General features: G+C 46.1%; 1 protein-coding gene across 1 annotated transcript; it reads right to left on the minus strand.

The window, feature by feature from the left end:
* Positions 1–307: 307 nt before the first annotated feature.
* On the minus strand, positions 308–15,048 carry LOC142187384 (protein S100-G-like). Its single transcript, XM_075261587.1, has 3 exons — positions 14,969–15,048; positions 3,410–3,547; positions 308–454 (listed from the first exon to the last, which is right to left on the minus strand). The coding sequence occupies exons 1-3, from the start codon at positions 15,035–15,037 to the stop codon at positions 308–310; spliced, it is 354 nt and encodes a 117-aa protein (XP_075117688.1). The 5' UTR covers positions 15,038–15,048.
* Between the last annotated feature and the right edge of the window lie 4,550 nt (positions 15,049–19,598).

The following is a 19,598-nucleotide window of genomic DNA, read 5'->3' on the forward strand; positions in this document are numbered from 1 at the left end:
TTACAGCAGCGCGCTACGCGCGCCGCACATTTTGTCCCTCTTTCAGTTCTTCAAAAGTTGGGAGGTATGCAATCACTGATGACACTTCTCCCCTCCCCTGATGACCCCTCTCCCCTCCCCCGATGACCCCTCTCCCCTCCCCCGATGACCCTTCCCCCTCCCCTGATGACCCCTCCCCCTCCCCTGATGACCCCTTCCCCCTCCCTTGAACTTTCCCTATATTTTGGGATGCAGCAAAACACTGAGGAAAATGAATCAGATGAACATAAAACTTTTATTGACAAATTTTTCATTAATATAAGTCGTCTCAGCCCTTAAGGGAGAGAAGTCTTTTGATGATGTTGATAATGGAATCAAGGGCTATATTAAATTCTGACAGGTCAATCTCCTTGTCGCCATTTGTGTCGGATATTTGGAAACTTATATTTAGCATCAATTTCTTTGTAAGATCTTCCTGTGGAGAGACAGGCGGAGTGTTACTGAGTGCAGTCACTATATACAGTGTTATACAGCAGCAGGACTGGGGGCGGGGCTGTGACAACCTCTCATCAGTCACTATATACAGTGTTATACAGCAGGACTGGGGGCGGGGCTGTGACAACCTCTCATCAGTCACTATATACAGTGTTATACAGCAGGACTGGGGGCGGGGCTGTGACAACCTCTCATCAGTCACTATATACAGTGTTATACAGCAGGACTGGGGGCGGGGCTGTGACAACCTCTCATCAGTCACTGTATACAGTGTTATACAGCAGGACTGGGGGCGGGGCTGTGACAACCTCTCATCAGTCACTATATACAGTGTTACACAGCAGGACTGGGGGCGGGGCTGTGACAACCTCTCATCAGTCACTATATACAGTGTTATACAGCAGGACTGGGGGCGGGGCTGTGACAACCTCTCATCAGTCACTATATACAGTGTTATACAGCAGGACTGGGGGCGGGGCTGTGACAACCTCTTATCAGTCACTATATACAGTGTTATACAGCAGGACTGGGGGCGGGGCTGTGACAACCTCTCATCAGTCACTATATACAGTGTTATACAGCAGGACTGGGGGCGGGGCTGTGACAACCTCTCATCAGTCACTATATACAGTGTTATACAGCAGGACTGGGGGCGGGGCTGTGACAACCTCTTATCAGTCACTATATACAGTGTTATACAGCAGGACTGGGGGCGGAGCTGTGACAACCTCTCATCAGTCACTATATACAGTGTTATACAGCAGGACTGGGGGCGGGGCTGTGACAACCTCTCATCAGTCACTATATACAGTGTTATACAGCAGCAGGACTGGGGGCGGGGCTGTGACAACCTCTCATCAGTCACTATATACAGTGTTATACAGCAGCAGGACTGGGGGCGGGGCTGTGACAACCTCTCATCAGTCACTATATACAGTGTTATACAGCAGGACTGGGGGCGGGGCTGTGACAACCTCCCATCAGTCACTATATACAGTGTTACACAGCAGGACTGGGGGCGGGGCTGTGACAACCTCTTATCAGTCACTATATACAGTGTTATACAGCAGGACTGGGGGCGGGGCTGTGACAACCTCTCATCAGTCACTATATACAGTGTTATACAGCAGGACTGGGGGCGGGGCTGTGACAACCTCTCATCAGTCACTATATACAGTGTTATACAGCAGGACTGGGGGCGGGGCTGTGACAACCTCTCATCAGTCACTATATACAGTGTTATACAGCAGGACTGGGGGCGGGGCTGTGACAACCTCTCATCAGTCACTATATACAGTGTTATACAGCAGCAGGACTGGGGGTGGGGCTGTGACAACCTCTCATCAGTCACTATATACAGTGTTATACAGCAGCAGGACTGGGGGCGGGGCTGTGACAACCTCTCATCAGTCACTATATACAGTGTTATACAGCAGCAGGACTGGGGGCGGGGCTGTGACAACCTCTCATCAGTCACTATATACAGTGTTATACAGCAGGACTGGGGGCGGAGCTGTGACAACCTCTCATCAGTCACTATATACAGTGTTATACAGCAGCAGGACTGGGGGTGGGGCTGTGACAACCTCTCATCAGTCACTATATACAGTGTTATACAGCAGGACTGGGGGCGGGGCTGTGACAACCTCTCATCAGTCACTATATACAGTGTTATACAGCAGGACTGGGGGCGGGGCTGTGACAACCTCTCATCAGTCACTATATACAGTGTTATACAGCAGGACTGGGGGCGGGGCTGTGACAACCTCTCATCAGTCACTATATACAGTGTTATACAGCAGCAGGACTGGGGGCGGGGCTGTGACAACCTCTCATCAGTCACTATATACAGTGTTATACAGCAGGACTGGGGGCGGGGCTGTGACAACCTCTCATCAGTCACTATATACAGTGTTATACAGCAGCAGGACTGGGGGCGGGGCTGTGACAACCTCTCATCAGTCACTATATACAGTGTTATACAGCAGGACTGGGGGCGGGGCTGTGACAACCTCTCATCAGTCACTATATACAGTGTTATACAGCAGCAGGACTGGGGGCGGGGCTGTGACAACCTCTCATCAGTCACTATATACAGTGTTATACAGCAGGACTGGGGGCGGGGCTGTGACAACCTCTCATCAGTCACTATATACAGTGTTATACAGCAGGACTGGGGGCGGGGCTGTGACAACCTCTCATCAGTCACTATATACAGTGTTATACAGCAGGACTGGGGGCGGGGCTGTGACAACCTCTCATCAGTCACTATATACAGTGTTATACAGCAGGACTGGAGGCGGGGCTGTGACAACCTCTCATCAGTCACTATATACAGTGTTATGCAGCAGGACTGGGGGTGGGGCTGTGACAACCTCTCATCAGTCACTATATACAGTGTTATACAGCAGCAGGACTGGGGGCGGGGCTGTGACAACCTCTCATCAGTCACTATATACAGTGTTATACAGCAGCAGGACTGGGGGGGGCTGTGACAACCTCTCATCAGTCACTATATACAGTATTATACAGCAGGACTGGGGGCGGGGCTGTGACAACCTCTCATCAGTCACTATATACAGTGTTATACAGCAGCAGGACTGGGGGCGGGGCTGTGACAACCTCTCATCAGTCACTATATACAGTGTTATACAGCAGGACTGGGGGCGGGGCTGTGACAACCTCTCATCAGCCACTATATACAGTGTTATACAGCAGCAGGACTGGGGGCGGGGCTGTGACAACCTCTCATCAGTCACTATATACAGTGTTATACAGCAGGACTGGGGGCGGGGCTGTGACAACCTCTCATCAGTCACTTGGTCACATCTATAGACAGCAGTCATGTCCCTGCTATAGGGGGGGCCCAGTCTGTACTCACAGGCTCCTGACTCTGGGGTGTGGGGGCCCTCACTGATGGGGTCGGGGTACTTACAAGCAATGTTGGAAAGCTGTTCTTTAGCAGAAGTTTGTACTCTTCCTCACTCAGGTTTTTAGAATTACCACTCATCTTTGCAAAGCGGTTGAATTCATTGGGTATTTCATCCCCATTGGACTCCAGCACACTGGGATCCTGAGGAGAGATCAGATATATAGTCAGTGGCAGCAATAACAGAACACATCCTGCACATTGTACAAGCACTAGAGATAGGGGGCGCTATATCAGTCTGTGGTACCTGTGCCCAGATTCCCTCCCTCTGTACTGTCCAGTGGGGCCCCTGTATGTATAATGAAGGGCCCATGTATCACTATGGCGCCACTTACACAGTGCAGAGGTTATATGCAGATATGTCTGATACAGGGGTAATAAGATACAGTATACAGCAGATATGACAGATAAAGGGGTAATAAGATACAGTATACAGCAGATATGACTGATACAGGGGTAATAAGATACAGTATACAGCAGATATGTCTGATACAGGGGTAATAAGATACAGTATACAGCAGATATGACTGATGCAGGGGTAATAAGATACAGTATACAGCAGATATGTCTGATACAGGGGTAATAAGATACAGTATACAGCAGATATGACTGATGCAGGGGTAATAAGATACAGTATACAGCAGGTATAACTGATACAGGGGTAATAAGATACAGTATACAGCAGATATGACTGATACAGGAGTAATAAGATACAGTATACAGCAGATATGACTGATACAGGGTAATAAGATACAGTATACAGCAGATATGACTGATACAGGAGTAATAAGATACAGTATACAGCAGATATAACTGATACAGGGGTAATAAGATACAGTATACAGCAGATATGAGTGATACAGGGGTAATAAGATACTGTATACAGCAGATATGACTGATGCAGGGGTAATAAGATACAGTATACAGCAGATATAACTGATACAGGGGTAATAAGATACAGTATACAGCAGATATGAGTGATACAGGGGTAATAAGATACAGTATACAGCAGATATGAGTGATACAGGGGTAATAAGATACAGTATACAGCAGATATGACTGATACAGGGTAATAAGATACTGTATACAGCAGATATGACTGATACAGGGTAATAAGATACAGTATACAGCAGATATGAGTGATACAGGGGTAATAAGATACAGTATACAGCAGATATGACTGATGCAGGGGTAATAAGATACAGTATACAGCAGGTATAACTGATACAGGGGTAATAAGATACAGTATACAGCAGATATGACTGATACAGGGGTAATAAGATACAGTATACAGCAGATATGACTGATACAGGGGTAATAAGATACAGTATACAGCAGATATGACTGATACAGGGGTAATAAGATACAGTATACAGCAGATATGACTGATACAGGGGTAATAAGATACAGTATACAGCAGATATGTCTGATACAGGGGAAATAAGATGCAGTATACAGCAGATATGACTGATACAGGGGTAATAAGATACAGTATACAGCAGATATGACTGATACAGGGGTAATAAGATACAGTATACAGCAGATATGACTGATACAGGGTAATAAGATACAGTATACAGCAGATATGACTGATACAGGAGTAATAAGATACAGTATACAGCAGATATAACTGATACAGGGGTAATAAGATACAGTATACAGCAGATATGAGTGATACAGGGGTAATAAGATACTGTATACAGCAGATATGACTGATGCAGGGGTAATAAGATACAGTATACAGCAGATATAACTGATACAGGGGTAATAAGATACAGTATACAGCAGATATGAGTGATACAGGGGTAATAAGATACAGTATACAGCAGATATGAGTGATACAGGGGTAATAAGATACAGTATACAGCAGATATGACTGATACAGGGTAATAAGATACTGTATACAGCAGATATGACTGATACAGGGTAATAAGATACAGTATACAGCAGATATGAGTGATACAGGGGTAATAAGATATACCATATACATCTGTCTCCAGTCTCAGCCGTTCTGCAGTTGTTGCTTCTCCCTCCACTATTTGTTCTCATGTTTTACTGCTGTGATGGTAAGAATGTAATCACAATCTCTACAAGGGTAGTGATACTGCCCCCATTGTGTCAGGTAACATATGGTACTGCAGGGTAAACCACATACTTGTGCCCTGCCCTTCTATTCATTGTTACACTGAGGAGTAAAAGGGTAACAATGTTCTGACCTTGTGACTTTCAGGCTCCAGATCTCCCCATCACTACAGCCTGGAACGTGAGACCCTTTATGTTACAGATCAGAACATCAAACTACATCATGTGACTGCCTGGACAGGTGGGAGAATACAACATTAAGCCCGTCCATCCATTCAATAGCCAAGAGGGGACGTCTTGTGATGTCATCTCATTACCGGATAAGGACTATTAGTTCTGGGGCCACAAACATGGCGGGGCTGGTCACTCATATTATTCAAGTTTGGTGGATGAGGCTCCATGATATCGGGTTGTGTCACAGTCAAAAACCTCGGATACTTGACCAAGACTGAAAGTGTATGCAAATGTCATAGAAGACCAGTCACTGCATAGACTTCAGTACAGACCAGTTACTGCATACACTTCAGTACAGACCAGTCACTGCATAGACTTCAGTACAGACCAGTTACTGCATACACTTCAGTACAGACCAGTCACTGCATAGACTTCAGTACAGACCAGTTACTGCATAGACTTCAGTACAGACCAGTTATTGCATAGACTTCAGTACAGACCAGTTACTGCATAGACTTCAGTACAGACCAGTTACTGCATACACTTCAGTACAGACCAGTTATTGCATAGACTTCAGTACAGACCAGTTACTGCATAGACTTCAGTACAGACCAGTCACTGCATACACTTCAGTACAGACCAGTTACCGCATACACTACAGTACAGACCAGTTACCGCATACACTACAGTACAGACCAGTTACCGCATACACTTCAGTACAGACCAGTTACCGCATACACTTCAGTACAGACCAGTTACTGCATACACTACAGTACAGACCAGTTACCGCATACACTTCAGTACGGACCAGTTACCGCATACACTTCAGTACAGACCAGTTACTGCATACACTACAGTACAGACCAGTTACTGCATACACTTCAGTACAGACCAGTTACTGCATACACTTCAGTACAGACCAGTTACCGCATACACTTCAGTACAGACCAGTTACTGCATACACTTCAGTACAGACCAGTTACCGCATACACTTCAGTACAGACCAGTTACCGCATACACTTCAGTACAGACCAGTTACCGCATACACTACAGTACAGACCAGTTACCGCATACACTACAGTACAGACCAGTCACTGCATAGACTTCAGTACAGACCAGTTACTGCATAGACTTCAGTACAGACCAGTTACCGCATACACTACAGTACAGACCAGTTACCGCATACACTACAGTACAGACCAGTTACTGCATAGACTTCAGTACAGACCAGTTACCGCATACACTTCAGTACGGACCAGTTACCGCATACACTTCAGTACAGACCAGTTACTGCATACACTACAGTACAGACCAGTTACCGCATACACTTCAGTACAGACCAGTTACTGCATACACTACAGTACAGACCAGTTACCGCATACACTTCAGTACAGACCAGTTACTGCATACACTTCAGTACAGACCAGTTACTGCATACACTACAGTACAGACCAGTTACCGCATACACTACAGTACAGACCAGTTACCGCATACACTTCAGTACAGACCAGTTACTGCATACACTACAGTACAGACCAGTTACCGCATACACTTCAGTACAGACCAGTTACTGCATACACTTCAGTACAGACCAGTTACCGCATACACTTCAGTACAGACCAGTTACTGCATACACTACAGTACAGACCAGTTACCGCATACACTACAGTACAGACCAGTTACCGCATACACTACAGTACAGACCAGTTACCGCATACACTACAGTACAGACCAGTTACCGCATACACTACAGTACAGACCAGTTACCGCATACACTACAGTACAGACCAGTTACCGCATACACTACAGTACAGACCAGTTACCGCATACACTACAGTACAGACCAGTTACCGCATACACTACAGTACAGACCAGTTACCGCATACACTACAGTACAGACCAGTTACCGCATACACTTCAGTACAGACCAGTTACCGCATACACTTCAGTACAGACCAGTTACCGCATACACTTCAGTACAGACCAGTTACTGCATACACTTCAGTACAGACCAGTTACCGCATACACTTCAGTACAGACCAGTTACTGCATACACTACAGTACAGACCAGTTACTGCATACACTACAGTACAGACCAGTTACCGCATACACTTCAGTACAGACCAGTTACCGCATACACTTCAGTACAGACCAGTTACCGCATACACTTCAGTACAGACCAGTTACCGCATACACTACAGTACGGACCAGTTACCGCATACACTACAGTACAGACCAGTTACCGCATACACTACAGTACAGACCAGTTACCGCATACACTTCAGTACAGACCAGTTACCGCATACACTTCAGTACAGACCAGTTACCGCATACACTTCAGTACAGACCAGTTACCGCATACACTTCAGTACAGACCAGTTACTGCATAGACTTCAGTACGGACCAGTTACTGCATACACTTCAGTACAGACCAGTTACCGCATACACTACAGTACAGACCAGTTACCGCATACACTACAGTACAGACCAGTTACCGCATACACTTCAGTACAGACCAGTTACTGCATACACTACAGTACAGACCAGTTACCGCATACACTTCAGTACAGACCAGTTACTGCATACACTACAGTACAGACCAGTTACCGCATACACTACAGTACAGACCAGTTACCGCATACACTTCAGTACAGACCAGTTACCGCATACACTTCAGTACAGACCAGTTACCGCATACACTTCAGTACAGACCAGTTACTGCATACACTTCAGTACAGACCAGTTACCGCATACACTTCAGTACAGACCAGTTACCGCATACACTACAGTACAGACCAGTTACTGCATACACTTCAGTACAGACCAGTTACTGCATACACTACAGTACAGACCAGTTACCGCATACACTTCAGTACAGACCAGTTACCGCATACACTACAGTACAGACCAGTTACCGCATACACTACAGTACAGACCAGTTACTGCATACACTACAGTACAGACCAGTTACTGCATACACTTCAGTACAGACCAGTTACCGCATACACTACAGTACGGACCAGTTACTGCATAGACTTCAGTACGGACCAGTTACCGCATACACTTCAGTACAGACCAGTTACCGCATACACTACAGTACAGACCAGTTACTGCATACACTTCAGTACGGACCAGTTACCGCATACACTTCAGTACGGACCAGTTACCGCATACACTTCAGTACGGACCAGTTACCGCATACACTTCAGTACAGACCAGTTACCGCATACACTTCAGTACGGACCAGTTACCGCATACACTACAGTACAGACCAGTTACTGCATACACTTCAGTACAGACCAGTTACCGCATACACTTCAGTACAGACCAGTTACCGCATACACTACAGTACAGACCAGTTACTGCATACACTTCAGTACAGACCAGTTACCGCATACACTTCAGTACAGACCAGTTACTGCATACACTTCAGTACGGACCAGTTACCGCATACACTTCAGTACGGACCAGTTACCGCATACACTACAGTACAGACCAGTTACCGCATACACTTCAGTACAGACCAGTTACCGCATACACTACAGTACAGACCAGTTACTGCATACACTTCAGTACGGACCAGTTACCGCATACACTTCAGTACAGACCAGTTACCGCATACACTACAGTACAGACCAGTTACCGCATACACTACAGTACAGACCAGTTACCGCATACACTACAGTACAGACCAGTTACCGCATACACTACAGTACAGACCAGTTACCGCATACACTTCAGTACGGACCAGTTACCGCATACACTTCAGTACAGACCAGTTACCGCATACACTTCAGTACGGACCAGTTACTGCATACACTTCAGTACAGACCAGTTACCGCATACACTTCAGTACAGACCAGTTACCGCATACACTTCAGTACAGACCAGTTACCGCATACACTACAGTACAGACCAGTTACTGCATACACTTCAGTACAGACCAGTTACCGCATACACTACAGTACAGACCAGTTACCGCATACACTACAGTACAGACCAGTTACCGCATACACTTCAGTACAGACCAGTTACTGCATACACTTCAGTACAGACCAGTTACCGCATACACTACAGTACAGACCAGTTACCGCATACACTTCAGTACAGACCAGTTACCGCATACACTTCAGTACAGACCAGTTACCGCATACACTACAGTACAGACCAGTTACCGCATACACTTCAGTACAGACCAGTTACCGCATACACTACAGTACAGACCAGTTACTGCATACACTACAGTACAGACCAGTTACCGCATACACTTCAGTACAGACCAGTTACCGCATACACTTCAGTACAGACCAGTTACCGCATACACTTCAGTACAGACCAGTTACTGCATAGACTTCAGTACGGACCAGTTACTGCATACACTTCAGTACAGACCAGTTACCGCATACACTTCAGTACAGACCAGTTACCGCATACACTTCAGTACAGACCAGTTACCGCATACACTTCAGTACAGACCAGTTACTGCATACACTACAGTACAGACCAGTTACCGCATACACTACAGTACAGACCAGTTACCGCATACACTACAGTACAGACCAGTTACCGCATACACTACAGTACAGACCAGTTACTGCATACACTTCAGTACAGACCAGTTACCGCATACACTACAGTACAGACCAGTTACCGCATACACTACAGTACAGACCAGTTACCGCATACACTACAGTACAGACCAGTTACTGCAAACACTTCAGTACAGACCAGTTACCGCATACACTACAGTACAGACCAGTTACCGCATACACTACAGTACAGACCAGTTACCGCATACACTACAGTACGGACCAGTTACCGCATACACTACAGTACAGACCAGTTACCGCATACACTTCAGTACAGACCAGTTACCGCATACACTTCAGTACAGACCAGTTACCGCATACACTTCAGTACAGACCAGTTACTGCATACACTACAGTACAGACCAGTTACCGCATACACTTCAGTACAGACCAGTTACTGCATACACTACAGTACAGACCAGTTACCGCATACACTACAGTACAGACCAGTTACCGCATACACTACAGTACAGACCAGTTACTGCATACACTTCAGTACAGACCAGTTACCGCATACACTACAGTACAGACCAGTTACCGCATACACTACAGTACAGACCAGTTACCGCATACACTACAGTACAGACCAGTTACTGCATAGACTTCAGTACAGACCAGTTACTGCAAACACTTCAGTACAGACCAGTTACCGCATACACTACAGTACAGACCAGTTACTGCAAACACTTCAGTACAGACCAGTTACCGCATACACTACAGTACAGACCAGTTACCGCATACACTTCAGTACAGACCAGTTACCGCATACACTTCAGTACAGACCAGTTACCGCATACACTTCAGTACAGACCAGTTACCGCATACACTTCAGTACAGACCAGTTACCGCATACACTTCAGTACAGACCAGTTACTGCAAACACTTCAGTACAGACCAGTTACCGCATACACTACAGTACAGACCAGTTACCGCATACACTTCAGTACAGACCAGTTACTGCATAGACTTCAGTACGGACCAGTTACCGCATACACTACAGTACGGACCAGTTACTGCATACACTACAGTACAGACCAGTTACCGCATACACTTCAGTACAGACCAGTTACTGCATACACTTCAGTACAGACCAGTTATCGCATACACTACAGTACAGACCAGTTACCGCATACACTTCAGTACAGACCAGTTACTGCATACACTTCAGTACGGACCAGTTACCGCATACACTTCAGTACGGACCAGTTACTGCATACACTTCAGTACAGACCAGTTACCGCATACACTTCAGTACAGACCAGTTACCGCATACACTTCAGTACAGACCAGTTACCGCATACACTTCAGTACGGACCAGTTACTGCATACACTTCAGTACAGACCAGTTACCGCATACACTTCAGTACAGACCAGTTACTGCATACACTTCAGTACAGACCAGTTACTGCATACACTACAGTACAGACCAGTTACCGCATACACTTCAGTACAGACCAGTTACCGCATACACTACAGTACAGACCAGTTACTGCATAGACTTCAGTACAGACCAGTTACCGCATACACTACAGTACAGACCAGTTACTGCATACACTTCAGTACAGACCAGTTACCGCATACACTACAGTACAGACCAGTTACCGCATACACTTCAGTACAGACCAGTTACCGCATACACTTCAGTACAGACCAGTTACCGCATACACTTCAGTACAGACCAGTTACCGCATACACTACAGTACAGACCAGTTACCGCATACACTACAGTACAGACCAGTTACCGCATACACTTCAGTACGGACCAGTTACCGCATACACTACAGTACAGACCAGTTACTGCATACACTTCAGTACGGACCAGTTACCGCATACACTACAGTACAGACCAGTTACTGCATACACTACAGTACAGACCAGTTACCGCATACACTTCAGTACAGACCAGTTACTGCATACACTTCAGTACAGACCAGTTACCGCATACACTTCAGTACAGACCAGTTACCGCATACACTTCAGTACAGACCAGTTACCGCATACACTACAGTACGGACCAGTTACTGCATACACTTCAGTACGGACCAGTTACCGCATACACTACAGTACAGACCAGTTACCGCATACACTTCAGTACAGACCAGTTACTGCATAGACTTCAGTACAGACCAGTTACTGCATACACTTCAGTACAGACCAGTTACCGCATACACTTCAGTACGGACCAGTTACCGCATACACTACAGTACAGACCAGTTACCGCATACACTACAGTACGGACCAGTTACCGCATACACTTCAGTACGGACCAGTTACCGCATACACTTCAGTACAGACCAGTTACCGCATACACTTCAGTACAGACCAGTTACCGCATACACTACAGTACGGACCAGTTACTGCATACACTTCAGTACGGACCAGTTACCGCATACACTTCAGTACAGACCAGTTACCGCATACACTACAGTACAGACCAGTTACCGCATACACTTCAGTACAGACCAGTTACCGCATACACTACAGTACGGACCAGTTACTGCATACACTTCAGTACGGACCAGTTACCGCATACACTTCAGTACAGACCAGTTACTGCATAGACTTCAGTACAGACCAGTTACCGCATACACTACAGTACAGACCAGTTACCGCATACACTTCAGTACGGACCAGTTACCGCATACACTTCAGTACGGACCAGTTACCGCATACACTTCAGTACAGACCAGTTACTGCATACACTTCAGTACAGACCAGTTACTGCATACACTTCAGTACAGACCAGTTACCGCATACACTTCAGTACAGACCAGTTACCGCATACACTTCAGTACAGACCAGTTACCGCATACACTACAGTACGGACCAGTTACTGCATACACTTCAGTACGGACCAGTTACCGCATACACTACAGTACAGACCAGTTACCGCATACACTTCAGTACAGACCAGTTACTGCATAGACTTCAGTACAGACCAGTTACTGCATACACTTCAGTACAGACCAGTTACCGCATACACTTCAGTACGGACCAGTTACCGCATACACTACAGTACAGACCAGTTACCGCATACACTACAGTACGGACCAGTTACCGCATACACTTCAGTACGGACCAGTTACCGCATACACTTCAGTACAGACCAGTTACCGCATACACTTCAGTACAGACCAGTTACCGCATACACTACAGTACGGACCAGTTACTGCATACACTTCAGTACGGACCAGTTACCGCATACACTTCAGTACAGACCAGTTACCGCATACACTACAGTACAGACCAGTTACCGCATACACTTCAGTACAGACCAGTTACCGCATACACTACAGTACGGACCAGTTACTGCATACACTTCAGTACGGACCAGTTACCGCATACACTTCAGTACAGACCAGTTACTGCATAGACTTCAGTACAGACCAGTTACCGCATACACTACAGTACAGACCAGTTACCGCATACACTTCAGTACGGACCAGTTACCGCATACACTTCAGTACGGACCAGTTACCGCATACACTACAGTACAGACCAGTTACCGCATACACTACAGTACAGACCAGTTACCGCATACACTTCAGTACAGACCAGTTACCGCATACACTACAGTACAGACCAGTTACCGCATACACTACAGTACAGACCAGTTACCGCATACAGTTCAGTACAGACCAGTTACCGCATACACTACAGTACAGACCAGTTACCGCATACACTTCAGTACGGACCAGTTACCGCATACACTTCAGTACGGACCAGTTACCGCATACACTTCAGTACGGACCAGTTACCGCATACACTTCAGTACGGACCAGTTACCGCATACACTTCAGTACGGACCAGTTACCGCATACACTTCAGTACGGACCAGTTACCGCATACACTTCAGTACGGACCAGTTACCGCATACACTTCAGTACAGACCAGTTACTGCATAGACTTCAGTACTTATGGTATGGACAGGACGACACGGTGTTTCATCAGGTCAAATAGAATAACATGCTGAGGTTCTGGAGATCATATCACTCCTTAAGGAGAGATCACCTTCTCAGACATATGGAGTCTTACAAAAGCCTTTTTTTGCTCTACTGGGGGATTATGGGAAAAATATGCAAATCTGTTTTCCAAGATGTAAATAGGAAAACAGTGCCCCAATTAGAGGAAGCCCCTATTAGAGGAGACCCTATTAGAGGAGCCCCTATTAGAGGAGCCCATATTAGAGGAGCCCATATTAGAGGAGCCCCTATTAGAGGAGCCCCTATTAGAGGAGCCCCTATTAGAGGAGCCCCTATTAGAGGAGACCCTATTAGAGGAGCCCGTATTAGAGGAGCCCCTATTAGAAGAGCCCCTATTAGAGGACCCCTATTAGATGAGCCCCTATTAGAGAAGACCCTATTAGATGAGTCCCTATTAGAAGAGCCCCTATTAGAGGAACCCCTATTAGAGGAGACCCCTATTAGAGGAACCCCTATTAGAGGAGCCCCTATTAGAAGAGCCCCCATTAAAGGAACCCCTATTAGAGGAGACCCCTATTAGAGGAGCCCCTATTAGAGGAACCCCTATTAGAGGAGCCCCTATTAGAGGAACCCCTATTAGAGGAGCCCCTATTAGAGGAGACCCTATAGAGGAGCCCCTATTAGAGGAGCCCCTATTAGAGGAGCCCCCATTAGAGGAACCCCCATTAGAGGAGCCCCCATTAGAGAGTGCACAAAGTTGGCACATGGCTACAAATAGTTGAATTCAATTCTCTTACTCTTCCATTCTGCATCCATATGGGGTTGGAGCCCATTAGCAGCAGCAGCACTATCAGCAGAGCTCTCATCTTCACCAGAAGGTTTCCGTACTGTCAGCAGTGGTGAGTTGTCACCTAATAAGTGATGTGGAGCCCAGACATAGAAGGGGGTGGGGGGGGGGGACTCTTTGTATTGGTAGAGGAGAATCCAGGTGGAATTGTCCTATAGCCTGACTGCTGGGGATGTCATCAGCATTACCTGGAAGGGCTCCTCCTATCCAGGACTTGGAAAGATGGCCATCATGTAGACCATATGGGATGTGCTCAGGGTCCAGCTCATGTCCAGCTTATGTCAGTCACTTTGTATCCAACACAACTGCACAACATCATCCATCAAAGGTCCATGAGCCAAAGACAAGAGAGACTCCTGAAGACAATCTAATCCAGTCTCAGTAGCTGAAGAATCTCCCGTGTGTGACAAGTTCAGGGCTTTGTGGGGTGTGTGAGCCTCCTAGACATCAGCGCCAGACTTCATGTGTGACTACATTGTAACCCTTTGTGTTCTCAGACTTTAGCTGAGTTGTGTATCAGAGTCAGTTCTAGCGTTCAGCCTTACTCCATGTAATAGGATGACTAGTTCTATGTGTAAGTCTGCCGTATGGAGCTGTGTTACCGTCCTGTCTGCGCCCTGATCACTCATCTCAGCTCTGGGATCTACAGATCATTCCTGGCAGTAGTGTCCTGGCAGTTGTAATATCCCGGTACTGCTCGTCCCATTCCCTTTAATAGTCCTTGCAGACCAAGATGGTATGGACATTTGCATATAAGGTAAAGAGATTCCTCCCCCTTCATTCCTTCTATATATTACCAGAGCCAGCACACAGGGGGGGGGGGGGGGGGGGGGTCTATTAATGCGCCATCTTGTGGATGTTTTTGTGAACTACACCTGCCTATACTTGCCATCGTAATTTGAGTTGCCAATGTGAAGGTGTGTCCATTATGATCAGGTGACCTTCAGGACCAATCAAGCTCCCTTGACTGGCCTGGAGGAGAAGGAGTTACAGCCCCCTCTAGGGGGGTTGGGGACCTTTTGTCTGGGTCCTTTGTGTGAAGACATCTAGACAAGACATGTGGAGGTAGCAGCACATGGAAAGCTGAAAATGGCAGCCAAGTCTCAGGGCAATCCAAACAGAGATGTCTTTTCCTCTTTACTCAAAATTCTCCTCAGAGAACACTTTCCTCTGAAGCTCCAAGCCTACAAGCACTAAAGTTGATGGACCTGTTTTATCCATACATCTGGGACTTCTACATGTATGTCTCTATTCAAGTAAGTCTTTGGGACAAATCTATATTTAAGAAGCCCATAGCTAGTCTGGCAGAATTTGAGGGTCCCCTGCTGCTGACAATTGTAATTGCTCTTCTACATACGTGTCCCCAGTTTATTGAGGACTAACCCCCTGGATACAGGCCATCTTTACAAGTATATACAAGTTTAACTACCCAAGCAACTACTAATTAAACTATCCAAAGCATTCCTGCTCCAAACTCCATCACCTGCTCAATTGGACACTGCCTACAAAGATCGCTGTATTATATGTGCAGAATTACTCCATATGTACATTTGTATTACTTTGTCCTGCTACTAAAAGAGCAACGACTACCCTGAGACCTGGTCGTCTGTTGTCATTGTCAGATATCACGTTGGAGTGGGTAGTTGGGGACATCAAAAAGGAGATTTTGTGCACATTTGGGACCCAGGGACCCCCTGAAAGCCGGCCACATCGGATATATTACCCGTGATACCAGCCCTGGTCCTCCTGAGTGCTACACAGTAGCTTGGCCAGTTGTCTATGTGACCGGCCATGTCTTACTGCCGGGTGAAGAGGATGCAGCGCAGGAGCAGCAGCGAGGTCGGTAAGTAAAATAACTTTTTATTTTTGTTTTATAATAGGCCACTACCTGCTGGAGTATCCCCTATTTACCAACCTCCCCGGACCTGCTCTCTGCCTCCTCAGCTTCCCCTTGTACTATAGACCACGTAGAGCGGTAGTGAATAGGCCCAGGCCCAGGCCGAGATCGCACTACCGCTATTATTATACTCAGGGATCTTTTCAGACCACCAAGTATAATATTCAGAGCCCCAGGGGAGGTGAGGGGACATAATAAAAACTGTTACTCACCTCTCCGGGATCCAATGTTAATCGTAGCAGGGTTTGGGCCTGTATGGCAATGTCCCAGACGTCATGTGGTCTGGTACATTATCATATAGGCCGGAAGCCTGTGCTAGTAGTATCATATAGGCCCAAAGCCTGTGCTAATAATACCATATAGGACCAAAGCCTGTGCTAATAGTACCAGATAGGCCCAAAGCCTGTGCTAATAGTACCATATAGGCCCGAAGCCTGTGCTAATAGTACCATATAGGCCCGAAGCCTGTGCTAGTAGTATCATATAGGCCCGAAGCCTGTGCTAGTAGTATCATATAGGCCCGAAGCCTGTTCTAGTAGTATCATGTAGGCCCGAAGCCTGTGCTAATAGTACCATATAGGCCCGAAGCCTGTGCTAATAGTACCATATAGGCCCAAAGCCTGTGCTAATAGTACCATATAGGCCCGAAGCCTGTGCTAGTAGTATCATATAGGCCCGAAGCCTGTGCTAGTAGTATCATATAGGGCCGAAGCCTGTTCTAGTAGTATCATATAGGCCCGAAGCCTGTGCTAGTAGTATCATATAGGCCCGAAGCCTGTGCTAGTAGTATCATATAGGCCCGAAGCCCGTGCTAGTAGTATCATATAGGCCCGAAGCCTGTGCTAGTAGTATCATATAGGCCTGGTTTGGGTATTAGCACTATAGGACTAGACCGATCACTATGGGACTCCTCAGTAACCCCAAGATTAAGCATCATCTTCACCTCTTCTGAAATAGCTTTGCCCCTCGCCTCCGGTACCCTGTATGGCTATTCTTTCACCTCTTTATATACTCCTGGCCGGTAAAATCTTTGCAGGATCCGGTTTTTTGTTTTATCATAAGCCAAATAACCTCATAACCCATGGGAGTGCCCAAGATCTATATGACACCATATGTCCTATACTGCACACAACACACCATATGTCCTATACTGCACACAACACACACCATATGTCCTATACTGCACACCACACACACCATATGTCCTATACTGCACACCACACACCATATGTCCTATACTGCACACAACACACACCATATGTCCTATACTGCACACAACACACACCATATGTCCTATACTGCACAGAACACACACCATATGTCCTATACTGCACACAACACACACCATATGTCCTATACTGCACACAACACACAACATATGTCCTATACTGCACACAACACACACCATATGTCCTATACTGCACACAACACACACCATATGTCCTATACTGCACACAACACACACCATGTCCTATACTGCACACAACACACACCATATGTCCTATACTGCACACAACACACACCATGTCCTATACTGCACACAACACACACCATATGTCCTATACTGCACACAACACACACCATATGTCCTATACTGCACAGAACACACACCATATGTCCTATACTGCACACAACACACACCATATGTCCTATACTGCACACCACACACCATATGTCCTATACTGCACACAACACACAACATATGTCCTATACTGCACACAACACACACCATATGTCCTATACTGCACACCACACACACCATATGTCCTATACTGCACACCACACACCATATGTCCTATACTGCACACAACACACACCATATGTCCTATACTGCACACAACACACACCATATGTCCTATACTGCACAGAACACACACCATATGTCCTATACTGCACACAACACACACCATATGTCCTATACTGCACACAACACACCATATGTCCTATACTGCACACAACACACACCATATGTCCTATACTGCACACAACACACACCATATGTCCTATACTGCACACAACACACACCATATGTCCTATACTGCACACAACACACACCATGTCCTATACTGCACACAACACACACCATATGTCCTATACTGCACAGAACACACACCATATGTCCTATACTGCACACCACACACACCATATGTCCAATACTGCACACAACACACAACATATGTCCTATACTGCACACAACACACACCATATGTCCTATACTGCACAGAACACACACCATATGTCCTATACTGCACACAACACACACCATGTCCTATACTGCACACAACACACACCATATGTCCTATACTGCACACAACACACACCATGTCCTATACTGCACACAACACACACCATATGTCCTATACTGCACACAACACACACCATATGTCCTATACTGCACAGAACACACACCATATGTCCTATACTGCACACAACACACACCATATGTCCTATACTGCACACCACACACCATATGTCCTATACTGCACACAACACACAACATATGTCCTATACTGCACACAACACACACCATATGTCCTATACTGCACACAACACACACCATGTCCTATACTGCACACAACACACACCATATGTCCTATACCTGCACAAAACACACACCATATGTCCTATACTGCACACAACACACCATATGTGCTATACTGCACACAACACACCATATGTCCTA

Source organism: Leptodactylus fuscus, unplaced genomic scaffold, assembly GCF_031893055.1.
Source record: "Leptodactylus fuscus isolate aLepFus1 unplaced genomic scaffold, aLepFus1.hap2 HAP2_SCAFFOLD_223, whole genome shotgun sequence".
Lineage (NCBI taxonomy): Eukaryota > Metazoa > Chordata > Amphibia > Anura > Leptodactylidae > Leptodactylus > Leptodactylus fuscus.

Coding starts and splice junctions, on each gene's coding strand:
- LOC142187384 (XM_075261587.1), bottom strand. CDS start 15,037: ATGAGAGCTCTGCTGATAGTGCTGCTGCTGCTAATGGGCTCCAACCCC. Junction 3,548..14,968: donor TATGGATGCAGAATGGAAGA/GTAAGAGAATTG, acceptor ATCTCTCCTCAG/GATCCCAGTGTGCTGGAGTC. Junction 455..3,409: donor ACAGCTTTCCAACATTGCTT/GTAAGTACCCCG, acceptor GTCTCTCCACAG/GAAGATCTTACAAAGAAATT.